The 19,801-nt window shown below is 38.2% G+C and overlaps 1 protein-coding gene across 3 annotated transcripts in view; it reads right to left on the bottom strand.

Moving 5' to 3' along the window:
- SLC12A6 (solute carrier family 12 member 6) overlaps positions 1 to 19,801 on the bottom strand; it is a 105,696-nt gene that overhangs the window by 27,836 nt on the left and 58,059 nt on the right. For 2 of the 3 annotated variants that reach the window (XM_037133149.2, XM_037133150.2), the window contains 2 exons: positions 2,054 to 2,148; positions 893 to 1,024 (listed from right to left, as the gene is read on the bottom strand). In XM_037133149.2, the coding sequence (XP_036989044.2) occupies positions 893 to 1,024; positions 2,054 to 2,148 (227 nt within the window). Of the gene's footprint in view, positions 1 to 892; positions 1,025 to 2,053; positions 2,149 to 9,556; positions 9,701 to 19,801 lie in introns of those variants that run through there. The other variant, XM_037133151.2, reaches the window with a different exon arrangement.

Below are 19,801 nucleotides of genomic sequence, written 5' to 3'. Positions count from 1 at the left end.
AACAAATTAAAAATTCCTGTTGTTTGAAGTTGTTAGGTATCTTTTCATTTACAAATGGACTAATAGCCCTGGCCCATGGCTCAGTTGGTTGGAGTGTGGTCCCATACACCAACAGGTTGTGAGTTCAATCCCGGGTTGGGGTATGTACAAGAGGCTTTTCTCTCTCTCTCTCTCCCCTCTATGCCCCTTCTTTTCTCTCTAAAATCAATTTTAAAAAATGTCCTCAGGTGTGGGTTAAATAAATAAATAAATAAATAAATTGCTTGATCTGTAGAATTTGGTATTAATCCTTCACAGTAGTTGGTAAATGTAGTTGCTAACATAAAGGTCTGAGGGTCATTTTACCCCTAAACAACCAAAAACCTAACTTGTAATATTGTTCCATATTTTCATTTTGATAAAAAGGACTGATATTTGGTCTTTGAAAACCCAGAGGTAGCATCAACAGATGGGTGTGGACACTCTTCTGCTGCAGCGCTGTTCCCTCTCCCTGGAAGGCTCTTCTCCCAGCTATCACTTGGCTCCCACCCTCACGTCAGTTAGGGCTCGCTCAAATATCACCCTGTCAGAAAGGCTTCTCCTGACCAACCTCTCTAAAATCGCAATTCCCTCTGCTCTGGCTCCCTTGCTGGCCAGCAGTCTCGGTTTCTCTTTTCCATGCTTATATTTTTCTGAGTGCATCAAGGACTATATCCCCACACTAAACTTTAGACTGCATGACAATGAGACGTTGCATGTTCTTTTTGTGCTATGAATCCAGTGCCCAGGACATGCTGGCATATATCAAACATTCAATAAATATCTATTACAGAGCAGAGAGTGATGCCATGGATATTCTCCCTTTCTGATATATGGGGCTCTTTTTATTTATCCTTGTTTTCTAAGGCCTCACCTTGGTGGGCTTCTTTTTCCCTTCAGTGATGTTCTCTGCCTCTTCATGTTCCTTTGCTCCTTGAGTCAGGTTAGTGTAATTAGCCATGCGGTTGAGGAGAGAAGACACCTTTGGTCTGGTGTCCATTTCCTCCTATAAAATCAGAAGTATGAAAGAAATGAGAGACGAAGAACACATTGGAAATAAACATCAAAACCACTGCTCTACCAGAAAATGGCAAAGTAAATAGCAAAATATTTCACAGGTAAATATATTAAGACAACTTATCAATGAAAGTTTATTTCCCCCACATTAAAATATGATGCTTAATCAAGCCTATATGAATAATTATAAAATTCTTAAGCAAAAAGTTTTATAATTCTTTCTAATAGCTTAATTTTTCAGTAAAAACAAAATCATACTGGCCCCTACAGACAGCTGTAACCTTGTAACAATATTGGTATATGATCTTTAACCACAGTACCCTCTTTTTTAAGGCTACTAACATTCTACTAGCATTTATGGCTATTATTTAAAACACTAAGAATGGACAGGTCAATGAAAAACTTCTGCGACTGAACTAAATACTCACATCAGACCTTTTCTTGAAGAAATACAAGGGAAAATATCATTTAAAAAACAGGCACACCGAGAGAAGTGGCACTCACATCATTGCCCAAAGCCAAATGAGTCAGTGGACATAGATGATGAGATACACCAGTTCCTCCGACACCCCCACTGCAGAGTCCATGCTGTCTTAGATAAGACACACAGACCCTCTGACTCTAGCAGCCTGCTTTCTACACTGGTGTTTGCTTAGTAGTTAGAAGGTAAATGATACTCTTCCCAAACGTAGAGCTGAAAAATACACTATTTTGTATCTAGATGATAATTCCAACATAAACACCGAAACCCCAGCTGAATTTGATAGCAAGGTCCTCCACGTGCCTGTGATGTCAACATTCCTCTTCCTATTTCACAGAAATTTGATTTAATGGCTACTCATTAATTAGCAATAATTAGATTACATAGATTAAATCAACCACAATGACAAGTTATGTTTTTATTTTTACAATTATTAAATTGTCCAGCCTGTACTGTTTTAAAATTAAATAGGGTGGAAAACAGCTATCTTGAAATCTCTCTTCCTGAAATCTGTCCTAGATTTCTCCCAAATATTACCTCAAAGAGTGCCAAGTTTTTATCAAAATATTCATCTCCTTCTTCATAATTGGAATTACTGAGATAAGCATTTCGAGCTTTCTTATGGCCATCATCTGGGGAAAAAAGTAAACCAAGTTAGTTTCTGACTGGTATTAAAGAACACCAGCACCAAATCACTGTATGTTGTCTCTATATTAATACAGAACCCATTTTCATGTTCAAATTTTAACTGAGAGTGGCAGAACCCAATCAGCATTGCTTGGACAATGTGGCTCACTGCAAAAAGAAATGTCTAGGTAAACATAGGTAATTTCTTAACAAAATGAATACCTCTAGAAATACTGTTCTTTCAGGATTCTAGACTAGTAGTCTTTTAAAGTCACTCAAATCTATAATGAAAGAAGAAACGGAATACTTGATGATTACCTGCTCAATACTATGCTAGACAAGGACTGCTTTCCACGCTGCTGTTGTTAATAATGGCAGTTACAGCTCTCTGCCTTGAGCGCTGTCCTACCTTTTGTAAATGACGTTAAGTCACTTAACCAAGTATTATTTATCTACAAACACCACATACAGTATTTTATATTCAAAGAGACATCCCACAGGAATTTGGTAAACCAGCTATGAAGAAAAAAAGAAAAAGAAACTGGATTCCCTGAGACATAGTATTTGTGTTGTTTGAGCACTTCCTTAACTTCGATTTTTTATTGTGTAAGATATAAGTTACACTGCCTGGTGGAAGAGAAAAAAAAGAAAATTTAAAAAATACGTAAATATCATTAAGAACTCAGCTTTTAAATATTGACCAGAGGGAAGAGAGGAGGGAATTTCAGGGAAAAAGGGGAAGGATTTACAGGAACTAGTATAAAGGACACATGGACAACAACTAAGGGGGGTGGAAATGGGAGGGAGGTGGGGAGCATGGGGGGGTTGGGATGGGAGTAAAAGACAGAAAACTGTACTTGAACAATAATTAAATTTTTTAAAAAGGGAAAAAATAAAACATGATGATTCTGTAAAAATAAATAAACAAATAAATATTGAGGAAACAGATACTGATATAAAAATTAAGAAATTAATTTAAAGTTATATAACCTTAAATACATAGTAGATGAGCTTGGGAAGTAGGCAATAAGCTATCAAAATAACTGGGGCATGCCAAAGGACAGAAGAGCCAACCTGAAGGGGCTCCCACTGGTTAAGATGGAATACGGGGGGTACACTCAACGAAAAGAAGACCTCCGAAAAATTACACCAGCCGGCACGCGCCCCGCCGAGTGGCAAAAGGATCCGCCCCGCACCGCGGAGCCCGCGGTCCGACAACCCCATAATCCGGACGGACGGCGGCCCACCGGGTGAGCGACTACGGAGGAGTCAGTGGGGAGGCGGTGGCAGCGAATTGACTGTGGTTGCCCGGTTGCGCGCGGGTGAGGGAGTGAGCGGTCGGACCGGCGGCGGCGGCGGCGGAGGCGGCGGCGGCGGAGGCGGCGGCGGCGGAGGCAGCGGCGCCGCCGGCAGCGGCGCCATTTCCCCGCTCTGACCACACCCCCACATACAGCGTCACAACCCAGCGACCTGGGACTCCAGGCGCCGCTTCTCTCACTTAAAGGGCCAGAACAGACAAAAAATGTCGCAGGGGGACCTCAAAGCCCCGGAGATAAATCTAAGTGACGAAGAAATAGCAAATCTCTCAGACGCACAGTTTAAAACACTGGTCATTAGCTTCCTCACAGATCTGGTGGACTATAGCCACAAATTAGAGAAACATATGAAGGCTAAATTAAGGGAAATGAATGGAATTCCACAGGAAACCCATAGAGATGAAAAAAAACTGGGACTCAAATCAATGGAGTGAACCAGAAGGAAGAAAAAAATGATCAATCAGAAAGGAATGAAGATATAAGAATTCAGAAAAATGAGGAGAAGCTTAGGAACCTCCAGGACATCTATAAATGCTCCAATATCCGAATTATAGGGGTACCAGAAGGGGGAAAGACACAACCACCAGTGGAAAAACTATTTGAACAAATAATAAAAGAAAATTTCCCCAATCTGGCAAAGGAAACAGACTTCCAAGAAATCCAAGAAGCTCAGAGAGTACCAAAAAAGTTGGACTCAAGAAGAAACACACCAAGGCATATCATAATTACATTAGCCAAAATTAAAACGAAGGAGAGAATCCTGGAAGCAGCAAGAGCTAAGGGGACAATCACCTACAAAGGAGTCCCCATCAGGCTGTCAGCAGATTTCTCAAAAGAGACCTTACAGGCAAGAAGGGGCTGGAAAGAAGTATTCCAAGTCATGAAATCTAAAGACCTACAACCAAGATTGCTCTACCCAGCAAAACTTTCATTTAGAACGGAAGGACAGATAAGGTGCTTCTCAGGGGGCAATAGAAAGTAGGTAATGGTGGGGATAAATCCCATATATTAAAAAGAAAGAAAAAAAGGAAAGCAACCCCAATAACACCAAAAAAAAAGACGACAGGAAAGAAAGGAAGAGGGGGGGGGGGGGGAGGGGGGGGGGAGGAAAAATAGAGAAAGGGGAATGTAGGTTGGGGGGGGGGGGAAAAGGGGACCTCCATTAAAAAAAAAAAAATTTTTTAAAAAAAAAAGATGGAATACTATTATTACTAAAAATAAATAATGCAATTGATTGAAATGCAAGTATGGGCCCTGGCCAGATAGCTCAGCTGGTTAGAGTGCTGTCCCAATATGCCAAAGTTGTGGGTTTAATCCCTGGTCAGGGCACATATAAGAAACAGCCAGTGAGAAGAAGAAAAAAAGAGAGAAACAACCACTGAATGCATAAATAAGTGGAAAAATAAATCACTGTTTCCCCCTCTCTCCATTCCTTTCTCTAAACTCAATAAACAAACAAAAAATGCAAATATGTGAAATACCCAACATATTTTAAAAATCTAATAACTTTTACAAGTACCATATGATTTTACTCATATGAGGAATCCAAAATAAATAGACAAAGTTGAAACAGACTCAGAGACACAGAGAACAGACTGATGACTGCCAGGGGGAGGGGGGTGGAAGACTAGGTGAAAAACTGTAAGGAATATAGTAAATAATATTGTAATAACTATGTATGGTGCCAAGTGGTGCTAAACTTATTGGGGATCACTTCATGTATCATATAAATAAATGTCTAACTACTATGCTGTAAACCTAAAATATGAAATAATATTGAATGAAAATGATAATTAAAAAATAAATTTAAAAAATCTACTTTTACAGAGTTGCTTAAAAAACAAGTAATTTTAAAAAATAATAAATGAAAAGAATAAAGCAACGATCCTGCCTTTCCTACACCAACTGTATTTCAGGATAACTAAATAAAGAAAATTCTTCATTATAGAAATATTCTAGCTAATCAATGCAGGTAGAATAATACAATTAGAAAATAAAATAACCAATTTTCAACCCCTAATAAAATAATGGATGTTGGCGATGACCATCAGTGGTTGCTGAAACCAATTAGGTGAAGGGCTGAGGATGGGCCAGGGTGTCTGGAGCCCACTGATCAATCTTAACATCCTTAAAGTGGGACAACACAATCTCCTAATGTAATACATGAAAAGGGCAACCTGCGATGTATCCTCACTAAAAGAATGGAGTTTAATCAAGCCTTTAAGACTAACTGCCAGTTCACAGAAAACAGAGGAGGAACAGGATAAATATAGCCCCTAAGATGCAAACAGAATGTGGTAAACTCTACATGACAAATAATCTGACTGCTTAATAAAAGGCATAAACTAAAAACTATGTAAACTCTTATAAATTAAAAGTGACTTAAGAGATATACCAACCAATAATAATATATGAAACTTGTTAGAACCATGACTCAAACAAATCAAATGTAAAAAGACATTCTGAAATAATCAGAGAAATTTGAATATGACTGGTTATTATTATTTTTTAAGTGTAACTAAAATCATATGTTGTCTGGAATTTTCTTTAAATTATTCCAGGAAAAAAGGTGGGGACTTAAAAACATTATTGAATCTAGGTAATAGGTTCATAAAAGTTCATTATAATATTCTATCTACTGTCCTGAACCTTTGGAAATTTCCATAATAAAAAACATAGTAAAAGAAAGGAAAATATCTTCTATTCCTCTAATGGTTCCAGAAAATATGCAAGAGAATGACAAAGCTTAAAATTATCACCACTCCAAGTTATTCATTTATTCAATTAATTCAACAAGTATTTATTAAGTTCTTATGATATGCTGGGCACTATTCTAGGCCCTCAGAATATAGCAGTGGACAGGCAGTTAAAAATGTTGCTTTCTTCTGAGTATACTGAAGTAACAGAGGACAAAATAAATAAAAACAAAAGACAACAAAAAAGGCATTTCAAGAAGCTGTAAATTCAATGATATAGATACTGAGATAAATTAAGGACAACTTCAGGTAAGATCATTGGTGCACTGGTAAGCAGGCTTTCCAGCATTTAAAAACAAAAATTACTTATTCTAATACTTGCCAATTTCTGTGGTGTAAATATTCACATGCCAATTTTCAACTACTAATGAGAAGTCACTGAATATTGTTTTGGGAGAAGATACATACAATTGGCTCCTATGATCTGGTATGAGCTGGTATGAGCTTGCAGCAACATACCCTGGCCATTAGATGGTCAGAAAAAGCCTGCATTTCAGGTATGGGGAATATCAATTTTAAAAGATCCTAAAGCAGAGGACTTCTGGTCAAGATGGAAGCATAGGTAAACATCCCTCCCCTCCTTGCACAACTATAGCAAAAAATACAACTAGACTACAAAACAAATATCACCCAAAACAGTCAGAAAATTGAGCTGTGTGAAAGTCCAACAACCAAGGATTTAAGAAGCCACATTCATCAAGACGGGCAGGAGGGGTAGAGATGCAGAGACTGCAGAGAGGCATGAAAACAGGAATGAGGAGTCCCACATCCACATGTAGTGGATAAAAATTGGGAGGGACACCTCCAGAATGAGAGATTGCAGCCCCAGACCAGACCACCCAGCCCGGAGTTCCAGTGCCAGGAAGATAAATCCCCATAACTTCTGGCTGTAAAACCAGTGAGGGTTGGAGCAGTGGAAAACACTGCAGAATTCTCAAAAGACATCTCTTAAAGGGCCCAAAACAGACTTAGGACTCACACAGACCCAATCCTCTGCGATTCAGCATGAGGGCAACAGCTGGAAGGGTACCACTAGCATACAAGGAGAAGGTGAAGTGTCTGGCATCAGGGATAGTGCTGGGAGACAGCTTCCTCCCAGGCAAAACTCTAGAGGCCTGGCAGCATCATCGACTCCTCTCCAAGCCCTCCTCTACATAGAGTAACAGAGTGGTGAAACGGATTGCCCCTGCCCTGGTGATTACCTAAGGCTCTGCCCCATACAATTTAACAAGTACACTTTTCTACAATAGGCCACACTACTAAGATAGGGAGTCAAAGCAGCTCTACCTAATACACGGAAACAAACACAAGGAGGCTGCCAAATTGAGGAGACAAAGAATATAGCCCAAATGAAAGAAAAGAACAAAACTCTAGAAAAAGAATGGAGAAATGATATGGAGATAAGCAATGAATCAGATGTACAGTTCAAAACACTGGTTATCAGGATGCTCAAAGAAATCACTGGGTACTGCAACAGCATAAAATAGACTCAGACAGAAATGAAGGCTGCATTAAGTGAAATAAAGGAAAATCCATAGGGAACCAACAGTGGAGGGAATGAAGTAGAGAATCGAATCAACGATTTGGAACACAAGGAGGAAAAAGCATTCAATCAGAACAGCAGGAAGAAAAAAGAATTTTAAAAAATGAGGATAGGCTCTGTAACCTGTTGGAAATGTAACAACATCTGAATCGTAGGGGTTCCAGAAGGAGAAGAGGAAGAGCAAAAAACTGAAAACTTATTTGGAAAAAATAATAAAAAACTTCCCTAATCTGGTGAAGGAAATAGACACACAAGTCCAGGAAGCACAGAGAATCCCAAACAAGATGGACCCAAACAGGACCATACCAAGACACACTATAATTAAAATGCTAAAGATTAAAGATAGAGAGAATCTTAAAAGCATCAAGAGAAAAAGCAGTTTTACCTACAAAGGAGTTCCCACAAGGCTGTCAGATGATTCCTCAAAAGAAACTTTGTTTCTTTATTTTAGGCTAGAAGGGACTGGCAAGAAGTATTCAAAGTGATGAAAAGCAAGGACCTACAACCTAGATAACTCTATCCAGCAAAACTATTATTTAGAATTGAAGGGCTGATAAAGTGCTTCCCAGACAAGATAAAACTAAAGGAGTTCATAATCACCAAGTCATTATTATATGAAATACTAAAGGGAATTATATAAGAAGATCAAAACGATGAACATTAAAATGGTGATAAATTCACAACTATCCACAACTGAATCTAAAAAACAAACCAAGCAAACAGGAACATAATCATAGATATGGAGATCATTTGGAGGGTTATCAGCTGGGAGTGGGGGAGAAGGAGTATGGGGAAAAAGTACAGGGATTAAGAAGCACAAATTGGAAGGTTCAAAATAGGCGGGGTATTAAGAACAGTATAGGTAATGGAGTAGCCAAAGAACTTATATGCATGACCCATGGACATGAACTAAAGGGGGGGGATTGCTGGAGAGAATGGGGGCACTGAGTGGAGGGGTCAAAGGAGGAAAGTTGGGGCCACTATAATAGCATAATCAATAAAATATATTTTTAAAAATCCTAAAGCAAAAAAATCTTAATGGATTCATAAAACAGAACAGGTAGCATGGCTGAAGGAGACTGAGGAAAAGGGAGAATAAGAAAGACAGAAAGAAGCCAGAAGTCATAAGCAAAAGGATAGCTCTCCCAAATCTATTTATCAAACATCTCTCCTTTTCCCATTGAGCTCCTATTCTAGATAAGAACCACACAGTGGATGGGGGTTAGGGCAGGGGAGAGAGAATGATATGAGAGTGTTCTAATGTTAATTCCTTTATTTGTGGAAGAGGGGTAATATAGATAGCTTTTTTTCCTAAGTAAGATTTAAAAAGAAGCTGAAAAAGTGGGGAGAGCTGAATAATTTAGGATGACAGAATGGTTTAAATATATCAATAGTACCACTAATTATAATAATGCAAATAGACTGAATTTACTAGTTAAAACAAAGACCCACTGATTGGATAAAACAAGATCCAGGCGTACACTGTCTACAGGAGACATGATACAAAAGCACACAAGGGCTGAAAGTAGAGAGATATATTAGGTGAAATACTAACCAAAAGAAACCTGATATAGCTTTATTATTACCAGATAATTATCTCTTTCTGTTTAACAAGTCACTCCCAAATTTAGTGGCTTAAAGCACACAGGCTTATTATCTCAGTTTGTGTGAGCTGGGAATATGGGCATGGCTTAGCTGGGCCCTTGCTTCGGTCTCCCATGAGGCACCAGTGAAGGGTCTGCCGAGACTGTGGTCTCTTTTGAAGGCCTTGGGAAGATTCACTTCCAACCTTACTCACATCGTTGTTGGCAGGATTCAGTTAGTTCCAGGCTTTTTAGCCTAAAGTCTCTTTTGGTTCCTTGCCACATGGGCCTTTCCATAGGACACCTCACAGCATGGCAACTGGATTCCCTCAAAGCCAGCCATCAAAGAGAGCCAGAGAGAGAGAGAATGCAAGACAAATGTTACAGTCTTTTTGTATTCTCATTTAGGAAGTGACATCACTTTTGCCACATTCTATTAATTAGAAGGAGTCATTAAGAGGAGTCATTACGTCCAGCCTTCACTAAAAGGGGAAGGATTATACACGGGCATGAATACAGGGAAGAAACGCACATTCAAAGTTCACCGAAAAAGCTGCCTACAACATCTGCCTGCCCACCCGCCCATCCATGCCTCAAATATTTGAAGCAAAAAATTAATTTAACTATAGTGAAAAACTGATGAATCTACTATTACACATGAAGCTTTTTAACATATTTCTCTCAATAACAGATAAAGAAGACAAAATAAGCAAGGGTAAAAAGATCTGAAAAATATGAAAAGTGGACATAAAATCCTGCCTCCACAATTAGAGAACATACATTTTAATCAAACATATATGGAAAATGTATAAAAAGTTATGTACTACAGTGTGCACAGAGTAAAAACCATGGGAGGACAGTGAGGATGCGGCCATCTGCAAGCTCAGGAGAGAGGCCTCAGAAGAAATCAATTCTGCCAACACCTTGATCTTGGATTTCTAGACTCTACAACTTCAAGAAAATAAATTTCTATTGTTAAAGCCCAAAAGAAAAAGTTACGTACAGGTATAATACAGTCCACGATCTTGATCAATAAAAATTCAGTAAGAATTTAACTATAAAAAGATAAATTAAAAAGAGTAGAAATAAAAAAGGATATTGCTAAACAATTCGAGGATCAGATTAAAATACTTAAAAATTGAGTGTCGATGAAAACACCACCTAATGAAACCTGTAGAATCTGGCAAAAGTAGTAAAAAGGACAAAAATTATATGAGCTACGTAGCTATTTCAGGAAGCTAGAAAGACAGCAGAATAAATAAACCCTAAGACAACAGAAGGAAAAAGATGATAGCTATACTACCTGTCTTTTGGTTAAATGTCCTGCTTTAGGTAATAGTTGTATTACCTAAACTAGACAATTACTAAACTAAATTGTCTAGTTTAGTCCACCAACCTTAGAGACTGATATATTTGGACTGAATTTCTGCCATCTTTTTATGTCTATTTGTCCTTCTTTCTCTATGATTCATTCATTCTCATTTTTTCTCTGTGGATTTTGGGGGGTATATTTTCCTTTATGCCATTTTTCCCTCTATCCTCTCCTGAAGTTCCCACACTCTATTTCTATTCTTTTAATAATTACTCTTGAAATTGTACCATACTTTAGCTTTAAAAACTTATGTAAAAAATATTAAAAAGTTAAGTAAGTTAAACAATAGCAATCATTCTCTCAAACAACAAAGACTTTCAAACACTTCAGTTCCAACTCTGTCCTCTGGACTTACATAATATTATTGTCCAATATTTCCAATAGTCTATTTTTCTTATCCCATAAATAAGACACTAAAATTATTTTATACAGAAAATACCGACTTGGGTCAAGGGATGTTTATCATTTCATTTGTTCAATATTCTTTGTTGCATTTCCAAGTACTATGCTTCTGGGATCATTTTCCTTTACAATTCCTTTACAGGAAGGTTTCTCAAATTCATCAATGTGAAATTTTGAACCAAACAATTTTTTATTATGGGGGACCTGCCCAGTGCACTGTAAGATGGTTAAGGGCATCCCTGGCCTCTACTCACTAGATGCTACTAGCATCTCCTCCAGTAGCAACAATAAAATATGTCTCTAAATACTCCCAAATATCCTTTAGGGGGCAAACTTGTTCCTAGTTGAAAACCATTAGTTGAGAGCAAGTTGTGGCAAAAAAAAGGTCCAGTTTTTATGCCTGTATTCTGCCTTTTTTCCTGAGTGTCTTGCTAAGTATAATTCTAAATAATTTTGCAAACACTTTAACACATTATTTGTTACCTGTTTTGCTGTTGAAAATATTTCCGTCATTCTGTTCTTTGGTAATGTCTTCTCTGTGGCTGCTTTCAAGATCTTTCTCAGGTGCAGCACAGCTTTCATTAAGATATGCCTAGATGTACTTCCTTTTCACCAGCTCTCTTCAACCGTTTCTAATCTACTGTTTAACCTCTTCATGTGTTATATCGATAATTATATATATTTTTCTCTTTACAAGCTCCATTTGTTTTCCTTTTCTCTAAACAGTCTTTCATTCTTTTTAAATTTTTTTTTATTTTTTTAAATATATTTTATTGATTATGCCATTACAGTTGTTCTATTTCCCCCTTCATTCCCCTCCACTCTGCACACTCCCTCCCCCACCATTCCCCCCCCTTTAGTTTATGACCACGTGTCTCAGGTTCTTTAGATTCTGTATTTCCCATACTATTCTTGCCCTCCCCCCATCTATTTTCTACCTACCATCTATGCTACTTATTTTCTGTACCTTCTCCCCCCTTCTCCTTCTCCCACTCCCCTGTTGCTAACTCTCCATGTGATCCTCATTTCTATGGTTCTGCTCCTGATCTAGCTTTCCTCTTAGTTTGCTTTTGTTTTAGGTGTGGTTGTTAATAACTGTGAGTTTGCTGTCCTTTCACTGTTCATCTTTTTTATCTTCTCTTTCTTAGGTAAGTCCCTTTAACATTTCATATAATAAGGGCTTGGTGATGATGAACTCCTTGAATTTGATCTTATCTGAGAAGCACTTTATCTGCCCTTCCATTCTAAATGAAAGCTTTGCTGGGTAGAGCAATCTTGGATGTAGGTCTTTGGATTTCATGATTTGGAATACTTCTTTCCAGTCCCTTCTTGCCTGTCTCTTTTGAGAAATCAGCTGACAGTCTGATGGGGACTCCTTTGTAGGTGACAGTCCCCTTAGCTCTTGCTGCTTCTAGGATTCTCTCCTTCATTTTAATCTTGGCTAATATAATGCTGATGTGCCTTGGTGTGTTCCTTCTTGGGTCCAACTTCTTTGGGACTCTCTGAGCTTCCTGGATTTCCTGGAAGTCTGTTTCCTTTGCCAGATTGGGGAAGTTTTCCTTTATTATTTGTTCAAAAAAGTTTTCCACTGGTGGCTGTTCCTCTTCCCCTTCTGGTACCCCTATAATTCGGATGTTGGAACATTTAAAGATGTCCTGAAGGTTCCTAAGCCTCTCCTCATTTTTCTGAATTCTTGTTTCTTCATCCTTTTCTGTTTGGTCACTTTTTTCTTCCTTCTGGTCCACTCCTCTGATTTGAGTCCCAGTTTTCTTTCCATTACTATTGTTTCCTGTGCATTTCCATTCATTTCAATTAGTTTAGCCTTCATATGTTTCTCTAATTTGTGACTAAAATCAACCAGTTCTGTGAGCATCCTGATCACCAGTGTATTGAACTGTGCATCTGGTAGATTTCTTGTTCGCTTAGATTTATAGGCTCTGGGGCTCTGAGTTGTTCTTGAGCCATGTTTTGATCTGTTTGTGCCTGTTACGTATGAGGAGTAGAGCCTTATATGTTCACCAGGGTGGGGCTACCCAGGTCGCTGGTTTGTGATGCTATATGTGGGAGCAAGGTCGAAGAGGGACAATATTGGTCCCCTTTGCTGCTTCCCGCTGCTGGGGCCTGTGCGGTCCGTCTCACTGCTCACTCCTTCTCTGGTTTATCTGTGCAAGAATGTGTGACCACAGTCAGCCCTCAGTGGGTCCACTGCCTTGCACCCTCAGTGGGTCCGCCTGCTACTCCACACCTGGAATTTGCCCATGGCTGCCGGCACGCCTGGGTCAAGAGCCTGGGTCAAGAGCCTGAGTCAGTCCAGTGGATCTTTCCTGCCCGACCCCACTCTGCTGCTGGCTCTGCCCTTCTTACCAGTTTGGCTGAAGGGTTTATTGTTGTCAGACTTCCGTACAGTTCAATTTTCTGTGGTTTAGCTGCATTTTTGTTGCTAAAACTTTGTTTTTAAACTTGGTTGTGCGAGAAGGCAGAATGTTTCCACCTATACCTCCATCTTGGCAGAAGTCTCTCTCATTCTTGAGTATGTTAATTTTCCTAATTGCATCCTTTATTGATTTGCCATTTAATAGTTTGTATCCAAAACTCGGGACGACTTCATCCCTCTTAAGGTTTATAAGAGTAGGAGTCCCAGCTTTGGCACACTATTTCCCTATTGTTCAACAGCCTTACAATACTGTTGCTATAAAAATCTGGCCTCAGAACTTCCTGCCCCATCCTGCTGCCTGCTGGCACAAGCCATCCTCCTACTACAAGCTCTGGCTCCCCTGGCTGCAGTCCTGGCACATCTACATTTGGGGTCATTAGAGTCTCAAGTTTCAAGTGCAACCACCTTAACTTTCAGACATTCTGGTCCAGGCCGATTCTGGCCTAGCTCCCATTTACTTGCTTGCTTAATTTTTTACGGGTAGCAGAATGTCTCTGGACATTTTGCCTACATTTATGAGACCAATGATGCCTCCAAAGTTGTCCTGAGGTCTACTTATAGTGATGTAAAATGGGAGGGTCCCGTGGAGCTCCTGATCAATCAGGCAAGGAACAAAGTTCTCATTAGAAGTGAAAGCTCTCAAAGCTTTCACTGAAAGGCATGGACCAGCCCTGGCTCAGCTGGTTGGAGCATCATTCTGTACACCAAAAGGTTGTTGGTTCAATCCCTGGTCAAGGCACATATACCTAGGTTGTGGGTTTGACCCCTGACTGGGTGTGTGTGAGAGGCAACCAACTGATGTTTCTCTCTCACATCGACATTTCTCTATCGCAAATCAATAAAAATATATCCTTGGGTGAGGATTAAAAAGAAAAAGAGAAAGGCATGGATCAATCAGGCATAAAGTCAGTAGTGATTATACTGAAAGGCACTGATCAGTTCTTGACGGGGAATCATGCTGTTTCAGATAGACTGAACAGCTTTCAGAACTCTGAGTCACTGCTCTGACCCCAGGAAATCCCAAATGGAATGGGAGTGCTAGAGTTTGAATAGCAAATAACCTTACTCTGCAAAAACTAATAACCAAGTCCACATGCTGGGGCTGTTTTAGGATTATCCAGAATTCTAAGAAGATTCCTTTGCATAATATGTGCTGTGACTGGCTTCGGTAATGCTTTGAATTAAGCAGCCCATTGTATCATTTATTATGTTTCTTTATTCTCATTTTACTATCCAAATAATGCTGATATTACTCTGAAACTCACTGCTGGGTACTTCACTGTGCAATTCAAATGATAAGAGTACCATTGGTTCTACTGAAGATTTCAGATTTCCATTCTTATGGTGTACATTTTCTTACTTTTATTTTTGCAAATGGAACATTTTCCTCTTTATAAAAACCTTATTTTTGTGGTGCTACTACTTCTATAATGTTACTTTTGTCAAATACCACTTACACTACAGTTTGGGCTTACAGTGAGTTTCAGATTCTTCCCGTATCCTCCTAACCTTGTTAAAGAGCCTTTTGCTGGACTGAGCTAAGTAGAACAGTCAATGTACTTAATTTCTCTTGGCACAGGTTTGGGCTTGAATTATGTGACTATGTGAACATAATTCAAGGTTGCTGAAAGGTTGTTGCAAATGTTATAAATTATGGTTATTTTTTTAATTTCATTTTTCAATTACAGTTGACATTCAATATGATGTTTTATTACTTTTCGGTGTACAGCATAGTGGTTAGACAATCATGTACTTTACAAAGTGTTCCCCTACTATTTCCAGGACCCATGTGGCACCCACAGTTATTACCGTATTATTGACTATCTCCTCTCTGCTGTACTTTATACCCCCATGACTATTTTGTTAACTGCCAATTTGTACTTCTTAATCCCTTCACCTTTTTCATCTAGCCCCCTTAACTATCCTCCCATCTAGCAACCCTCAGTCTGTCTGCTGTCTGTATCTATGAGTGTTTGTTTTGTTTGTCTACTTTGTTCTTTAGGTTCCACATATAAGTGAAATCATATGGTACAGTCAAACCTCTGTTCTTGAACATCTCAGTTCAGGAACAATTCAATTCTTCACCAAGCTGTTCACAGAAAAAATGTTGCAGATGTTGAACAGAACTTTGGTGTTGATTCTCCACCTGACAACACTTTCATGCTAATACCTGTATTATCAGTTATGTGTCTCTCAAGTGACAAAAGAGATTTGGTTTTTGAACAAACCACTTCTCAAACAGTTTACCACAATGAATTAAGTTCAAGAACCAAGGTTCCACTGTATTTGTCTTTATCTGACTTATTTCTCTCAGCATAATATCCTTTAGGTCCACCCACATTGCTGCAAATGCTTAGGTTTCATTCTTTCTTTTTACAGCCAAGTAATATTACATTGTATAGATGTACCACATTTTTTTTATCTACCCAACTACTAATGGACACTTGGGCTGCTTCCATATCTTGGCTACTGTAAATAATGCTCCAGTGAACATAGGGGTGCATATATCCTTTTAGATTAGTGTTTTAGATTTCTTTGAATATATAGCCAGGAGTGGAATTATTGGGTCATGTGGTAGTTCTATTTTTATTTTTTTGAGAACCCTCTATACCGTTTTCCACAGTGGCTGCAGCAATTTTCTTTTTTTTTTAAAATTAAATTTATTTATTTTTTTGAATTGATTATGCTGTTACAGTTGTTCTATTCCCCCCTCCATTCCCCTCCACCCTGCCCCCCCCAACCCCACCATTACCCCCCTTTAGTTTATGTCCATGTGTCTCAAGTCCTTTAGGTTCTATATTTCCCAAACTATTCTCGCCCCCCCATCTATTTTCTATCTACTGTCTATGCTACTTGTTTTCTGTACCTTCTCCCCCCATCTCCTCCTCCCACTCCCCTGTTGCTAACCCTCCTTGAGATCTTCATTTCTATGTTTCCACTCCTGCTCTAGCTGTCCTTTTAGTTTGCTTTCGTTTTAGGTGTGGTTGTTAATAACTGTGAGTTTGTTGTCCTTTCACTGTTCATGTTTCTTTAACTTCTTTTTCTTAGATAAGTCCCTTTAACATTTCATATAATAAGGGCTTGGTGATGATGAACTCCTTGAATTTGGTCTTATCTGAGAAGCACCTTATCTGTCCTTCCGTTCTAAATGAAAGTTTTGCTGGGTAGAGCAATCTTGGTTGTAGGTCTTTAGATTTCATGACTTGGAATATTTCTTTCCAGCCCCTTCTTGCCTGTAAGGTCTCTTTTGAGAAATCTGCTGACAGCCTGATGGGGACTCCTTTGTAGGTGATTGTCCCCTTAGCTCTTGCTGCTTCCAGGATTCTTTCCTTCATTTTAATTTTGGCTAATGTAATTATGATATGCCTTGGTGTGTTTCTTCTTGAGTCCAACTTTTTTGGTACTCTCTGGGCTTCTTGGATTTCTTGGAAGTCTATTTCCTTTGCCAGATTGGGGAAATTTTCTTTTATTATTTGTTCAAATAGTTTTTCCACTGGTGGTTGTGTCTTTCCCCCTTCTGGTACCCCTATAATTCGGATATTGGAGCGTTTAAAGATGTCCTGGAGGTTCCTAAGACTCTCCTCATTTCTTTGAATTCTTGCTCCTTGACTCTTTTCTGTTTGTCCATTATTTGCTTTCTTCTGGTCCACTGCATTGATTTGAGTCCCAGTGCAATTTTCAATCCCGCCAACAATGTACAAGAATTCCCTTTTCTCCACACCCTCACCAACATTTGTTGTTTGTTCACCTATTGATGTTAGCCATTCTGACAGGTTGTGAGGTAGTCAGTATCTCACTGTGGTCTTAAGTGCATTTCTTTGGTGGTTTAGTGACACTGAGCATCTTTTTATATGTTTATTGGCCATTGGCACATCCTCTTTGGAGAAGTGTCTATTCAGGTCCTCTGCCCATTTTTTAATTGGATTATTTGTTTGGTGTTGAGTAGTATGAGTTCTTTATATATTTTGGATATTAACCCCTTATCATGTTTTTTATATTAGAATTTGTTTAAATTAGCAGCTAATTAAGAGGCACAGAGTATGATTGGTTTCTGTATCTTTTAAGTTTAACTTTCTCCTTCTTTGCAATTTATTTGTTCAAGAAACTAGTATTTTTCAGACTATAAGACGCACCTCTCCCTCCCAATTTGGGAGAAATAATGGTTGTTAATGCTGCTGTTGAGTCCTGTTTACATTTACATTGGTGAAGTAATATGTTATTTATGTTATTAAAAATTTTACCACATTTTTTTGATTCAAAATTTTTTTTCCTATTTTCCTCCTATAAAATGTAGGTGCATCTTATGGTCCAAAAAATATGGTATGTTATTTGTTTCTGATGGTCTAAATTTTGATGATGGCATCCATGTGATGTTGTTTAACTTTTTTTTTTTTTGTATTTCAAAATGCTAGTTGGGTCTCAAGGTTTAACCACATTTAGTATTTTTAGGTGGGGTAGAGAGGAAAATCCTTCATAGTAGTATTTTGATCTTCTATCAGGAAGTATCTGCCAACTGGTTGTCTTTCTTTCTGAGATACTCACAATTATTGATGGTTAATGCCTAGATCCATTACTTTATGAGGGGTTGAAAAATGGTGATAATCTGAATATATTATTCTTTCATTAATTAGCTGGAATACTTTTATAGAAAGACATTCCTTCTAATGTCCTATTTGGTTATCCACTGGTATAGTTAAAGTCAAGAGAAATACTTCATTTTTACCTTTTATTGATCAACTCTCGGGTTAATAAATTGGTTCACCAAAATACTTCACTGGTGATCAATAAGTTCTTTTAACTAACGTGAATTTAAATATTGGATATGTTTCAAATGAAGTGTTTTTTCTACAGCTATTAATGTGATTCTATGATAGTTTTCCTCTAATCTGTTAATATACTGAGTTACATAAATTGATTTTTAATGATAAAATCAACTATTCTTTCTACTAGAAACCCAACCTGTTCACAGGGACAATTTTTTAAATATATTGCTTGATTCAGATTGTAAATATTTTGTTTAGGATACTTAGATCTGTGCTCTTAAGTAAAACTGGCCTTTACTTTTCTCATATTGTCACTGTTAAGTTTTGGTATGTAGGTTATGCAAGTCTCAAATAGAGCAGGGAACATTTACTTGTTTTTCTATTCCATGAAGAGAAACTGTAGAAGAGTGGAATTATTTTTCCTTGACTGTTTGGTAAAACTTGTAAAAATGCCAAGGCTACTGCTTGTTTGCTTTGTAAACTGAAAATTACACAGAGAGAGAGAGATCATAAATCATGAGTGCACAGCTTGATTTTTATCACAACAGCGATTTCATTCCTTCCTGCATCTCCTCAGCCTGACCCTGAATTTTGCAAGAGATCTGATGAGTCAGGGAGAAGAGTACGTACATTAAAAGAGCTGCACTCTGTTGATAGGGAAAAACATTTAGAAGGCTTGGAAAGGGCTATTATAAATTACATACGGTAGGCAACCAAGGTAAATGAAGCAGTTTTTCACCCACTAGGCCAAATTTATCCTAAAGGAGGCTTTTATAGAGAGCTGGAAAGATTTTAATTCAAGCTACCAATTCCTTTTCTGAGAATTATAACTAGAAAATATAACAAAATATCTTCCACTTCTTTGCAAACAAAATTTTTTTCAAGTAAACCAGTTTTTTTTTTTTTTAAAGATTTTGAGGCTGCAGTTAAAGATACTGAAGACAGGAGAAGATGGTAGTTAGTAAGAGCATGAGAAAAAAAGGAAATACAATCTGATCTAGTGAACCTAGGACTGAGAACCTAGGACAGCAAGCAGGATAAACTTACTTGAGAATCTGGTCAGAAGACTCTCTGGATAAATTCCCAGGTTTGTTTAAAATCGAATGCAATTGTAGGCTGTCAAATGTTTGGAAGTCTCTCTGCAAATGCTAGTACGATTTTTGGCTAAAACTGACTAAGCAAACCTTTCCTTCACAATCACATACTATTTCTTTTCCCTACAATTCATGTGCTACTTTTTACTTCAAGTGCTTAATTGGAAACAAAATCCACCTTAGCAACACTGAAACAGTGCCAACTCTCCCAACTGTACATTTGATTAGTGAAGTCCTTCGCTACCTGCATTATGCACCTGTTCCTGGTCAGATGATGAACTGAATACTCTCAAACTTCTCTGTCAGCCATGCATCAGAGAGACAGGAGCAATTTAATAGTTTCAGAGCAAAATATACTTTTCTTGATATTACAAAATCTTTCAATGAAATCTTAA

Source organism: Artibeus jamaicensis, unplaced genomic scaffold, assembly GCF_021234435.1.
Source record: "Artibeus jamaicensis isolate MK-2021 breed Jamaican fruit bat unplaced genomic scaffold, CSHL_Jam_final contig_1132, whole genome shotgun sequence".
In the NCBI taxonomy this organism is placed as follows: domain Eukaryota; kingdom Metazoa; phylum Chordata; class Mammalia; order Chiroptera; family Phyllostomidae; genus Artibeus; species Artibeus jamaicensis.
This window is presented reverse-complemented; position numbering and strand designations above follow the sequence as displayed.